The 4,597-nt window shown below is 45.8% G+C and overlaps 1 protein-coding gene across 1 annotated transcript in view; it reads right to left on the reverse strand.

The window, feature by feature from the left end:
• LOC123103423 (protein ENHANCED DOWNY MILDEW 2) overlaps positions 1-1,609 on the reverse strand; it is a 14,052-nt gene extending 12,443 nt beyond the window's left edge. Inside the window, exons 1-3 of the mRNA XM_044525008.1 lie at positions 1,354-1,609; positions 824-1,244; positions 645-741 (exon numbers count right to left, since the gene is read on the reverse strand). Coding sequence (XP_044380943.1) covers positions 645-741; positions 824-1,242 — 516 coding nt within the window. The 5' untranslated portion in view covers positions 1,243-1,244; positions 1,354-1,609. The remainder of the gene's footprint in view (positions 1-644; positions 742-823; positions 1,245-1,353) is intronic.
• Positions 1,610-4,597: the final 2,988 nt, after the last annotated feature.

A 4,597-nucleotide genomic window follows, 5' to 3' on the forward strand; every position in this document is an offset into this window, starting at 1 on the left:
AAAAAAAGCTAAGCATGAAGCAGCAGCTACAGCCTATAGCCGAATCAACAACAACCTGGCCATATGTTGGGCCAAATCCCTATGAGCTATCGAAGTGGGCTACATACAAACACAGAAATTTCTGCATTTATGGTTACCAAAATTTTAGTTCCGTGGGTGTTCTGCCGGAAAACACTGCTCCATACCACAGAAAATCCATTTCTGTTTCCAGATTTGCACTCTGTTCCCTTTTTTCCCAGAACGGAGAGAAAGATCCCTACCATCCACCCATACCGTTCCATTCATATATCTATGACCCAACTGATATGCTTGATTGCTAATCAAAATAAGACAAAATTGGTTTTTACATAAAGGAATTCCTGGGGCAATATAACAAATTGAAAGGAAACAGGTGGCTAAACAGGCTCATCAGTTCAAGCATCATGTCAAGGGAACTAGTAATGATCAAGAAGAATGAAGCATTCAATTTAAAAAGAAAAATGAACAGAGCGTTTATTTCAAATTGGAGAAGTATTGCAACATAAGGCAGCTCAAACACCAAAGGGCTAATCATGTAGTGAAGCCCTCAGATTTGTATTGTGGACAATCTTATTCTTATCAGTTATCAAGCACAGTTGTCCATATGAGGAGCAGAAAATGTGTACCTGTGATTTTGCTAAGTTCAAATCTTTCTCAGCAAACAGCTTCAATAGGGAACGGTGGTTCCTGAAATCGTCCTTGGAGGGTCTAAGGTCAAACTTGCTGAAAATATGGCAAGGGCTCTGTAAATATCATAGTTTTAATCATTTGAGAGAAAAGAGCAGAGAGTGCATGGGTGGATTACTCAAAAACTTTGCGAAGATGACTCCACATGTTCTTCTCAGGCTCCTCAGGTTTTCTTCTGAGGAAGTGAAGCATCCGCACTGTGATGAAAATTGTTCGGAACTCTTCTTCGTAGCTGTTCCTGGGCTTGGCGAGATTTATCCAGCTGCCTTCCACGGACAGCACGGCGATCACGGGCTGCTTGCCTTCAAGCCCCAGCTTCCAGGCAACCACATGCGTGTAAACTGTGATGCCAGAGTCAGCGACTCCCCGCAAGAAGATGTTCTGTTTGCATTGAGTGGCCTCATCCGTGCCTTGCTCGAACCGAATCGGCAAGGCTGAGAGACAGATGGGGTTCTTCTCCGCATCGACGAAGAAGTAATCCGCCACCACATTGAACTGCGGGTCCGAGTCATCGTCGTCGTCGGACATCATCATCATGGCTACCGGAAAGAGGAGAGAATCCGGGGGAGAAAAGGTCAGTACGGTGGCAACGCCGCTACCTCTCTCGGGCTAAGATTCTGCGAGTAAGCGAGTTAGTGGCGACCGAACCTGCAGCCGCCGCGACGGGGGCCGGGAGAACGGCCCGCCCCGCCTCCGCGCACGCCTCGCCGGTAGCCGCCGGACGCTAGGGCCTAGGGCTTTTCGTCCCTCTTGCTCCTCGCGCGTGCGTGAGGTCGGTGAGGGTGAGAGGTCGCCGCCGACCGCTAGGGCATAGGGTTTTCTCTCCCCCTCCCCCTCGTCAGGTGCGCTACTCTGTTGGTGGTTCTTCGTGCGTGCGCGAGGCCGGTGAGTGGTGAGGGGGCGATACCTCTTCTGGTACCTTCCTGGTTCTGGAAGCTCGGCCTCGTGGGCTTCGGTTGCCGGCAAGGCCCACTGCAAATCCTAGGGTTTAACCCTGAACAAGCTAACAAGAAAAGAAAAGTGCCCAGATTCAAAAAAAAAAAGGTGCCCTAAAAAAGAGGGGGCACCTATATCGACAGTAACTAATTGAGGAGCACTCGTTTCGCGAGCCTCCCCAAGGGTCATTTGAGGTGGGCTGAAAGCGCGTCAGCCACGTGTCAGACTCTTGGCACTTCCTTCGAATTTTATTTTTATTTTTCACACGTGTTTTCAGCTTTTTAGATAGGGTTTTTTTTCGGGTTTTCTGTTTTCCACTGGCCTTTCTTAGTTTTGGGGCAAAAAATTTGTGCGAAAAAATGTGTTTTCTATATAATTTTTTTCCTTCCGCGAGAGGCAGAGTCGTGCCCTCGAAAACAGAAAAAACACATTTTCTTTTTTTTCTTTTCGTGAGAGGCATGGTTTTGCTTCCGTGAAAGGCATGGTCGTGCCTCACGAAAACGAAAAAAACACATTTTTTTTTTTACCTTTCGCGAGAGGCACGGATTTGCTTTACGTGAGAGGAACGGTCGTGCCTCTTGAAAACGAAAAAAACGTGTTTTTTCTTCCGCGAGTGTTATGTTATGATCCAAATTCAAGTATAAAGATAAAGGCTAACTTCTGAAGAGCGAGCGGAGCAAGGCCGTTGCTGGTATGCTTGGGCCAAAGCGATCAGTATTGACCTAGGTCACCTGTGTTACATATATTCTTTGTAAGTCGCCGCACGAGAGGAGTTGATCAGTTGTAAATCCCCGACGCTTGTAATCTCCCTCGATATAGTGAAGATTTGTTGGATGGCGCCCCGTGGTCTTTTCCCTTCGTGTTAGAGGGTTTTTCAATGTTAAATGTCGTGTCACCTGCTTGTTTTTGTTCTTCATCGTGTTGCTTTGCTCGTCTTATCTCTAACAAGTGGCATCAAAGCCTTGTTTCTGTCTAGGGTTTCGACGACACGACATTGATGAAGTTCGATCTTCCGCTGCTGGACTACGACGCGAGGTTTTCCTTGTGGCAAGTGAAGATGCGAGCAGTGTTGGCGCATCCCGATCTGGATGAGGCGCTAGATGGCTTCGGTGGAAAAAGAACTAAAGGCATGGACCAATGATGAGAAGCGCAGAGATTGTAAGGCTATGTATTTGATTCATCTTCATCTATCTAACGATATTTTGCAAGAAGTGTTGGAGAAGAAAGCTGCAGCAGCCCTTTGGCTCGAACTGAAGTCGATCTGCATGTCAAAGGATCTGACCAGTAAGATGCACATGAAGATGAAATTGTTCACGCATAAGTTGCAAGAAGGTTGTTTGATGTTGAACCACTTATCGATCTTTGAGGAGATCGTTTCTGACTTACTAATGTAGGGTGGAACCCTAGAGGGAGATAATTTCACACTTGGAGGGGGAAAAGAGCAAACAAGAGAAGAACACAAGATGAACACTCAAATAGACATGGTCCAATCACACTAAATCCACATACACAAAGAGGAGATACAAGGATCCAAATCCAACACAAGTAAGTGACAAAAGGGTAGCTAGTTCATCCCAATCCTTGAAGGAGAGAGGTCTTGAATCCTAGATGGATCTTTCCACAAGGGGGTCTTGAAACCACTAGGGGATCTTCACACATGGAGGTCTTGAACTTCATGTGAGTGGTAGTGGATGTGCAAAACTCAATCTCTAGATATGAGCTATCACTTTGCTAACCCTAAAACGTAGGTAGGAAACGAGTAAATATAGTCTAGGGGAGTGAAGGGGTACATGGGCCTCGGCCCGAGTCGTGTACACATGCAAGGGCCTGATACATCCATTTTGCATCATTTTTTCCTACTGTTATTTATAATGCTTTTAATCATTATAACACTTTGTGATGCAATTCTAATGCCTTTTCTCTCTTAATTTGCAAGATTCACATGAAGAGGGAGATTGTCGGCAACTGAAATTCTAGACCTCTAAAAGCTATATAAGAGATACATATCTTGCACAACTCCAAATGAGTTGAAATTTCATGAAGAATTATTTTGGAATATGTGTAAAATACTAGAGAAAGGAAATACAAGAGGGGACCCACAAGGGACATGGGCGCGGCCAACCCCCTGGGCGCCCATGTTGCTTGTGGGGCCCTGGCTGGGCTCTGAGGCCCATCTTCTCCTAGATGATGCCATTTTCCCTAGAAAAAATCAAGAGAAGACTTTCAGGACAAAGCGTCGCCATCTCGAGGCGGAACCTAGGCAGGAGCACTTTTGCTCTCCTGCGGAGCGATTCCGCCGGGGACACTTCCCTCCGAGAGGGGGAAACCGAAGCCATCGACATCACCAACGATCTCTCTCATTATGGAAGGGCCAATCTTCATCAACATATTCACCAACACCATCTCATCTCAAACCTTAGTTCATCTCTTGTATTCAATCTTTGTCTCAAAACCTCAACGTGATACATGTGGGTCGCTAGTAGTGTTGATTACATCATGTAGTTGATGCTAGTTGGTTTATTTGGTGGAAGATTATATGTTCATATCCTTGATGCTATTCAATACCCCTCTGATCTTGGACATGAATATGATTTGTGAGTAATTACTTTTGTTCTTGAGGACATGGGAGAAGTCTTGTCATAAGTAAACATGTGAATTTGAGTTTGATTTTTTGATGATATGTATGTTGTGATTCCTTTGGTGGTGTCATGTTAGTGATATGTATAAGATCCAACTATATTAACAAAGCTCGCGGTACATCAAGATCATGCCAAATCAAGAACACGAGAGAGAGAGGGGGGAGAGAGAGAGAGAGATCAAACACATAGATACTGGTACATACCCTCAGCCCCGAGGGTGAACTACTCCCTCCTCATCATGGTGGCGGCCAGGATGATGAGGATGGCCTCCAATGATGATTTCCCCTCCGGCAGGGTGCCGGAACGGGGTCCCGATT

Source organism: Triticum aestivum, chromosome 5A (assembly GCF_018294505.1).
Source record: "Triticum aestivum cultivar Chinese Spring chromosome 5A, IWGSC CS RefSeq v2.1, whole genome shotgun sequence".
In the NCBI taxonomy this organism is placed as follows: Eukaryota; Viridiplantae; Streptophyta; class Magnoliopsida; order Poales; family Poaceae; genus Triticum; species Triticum aestivum.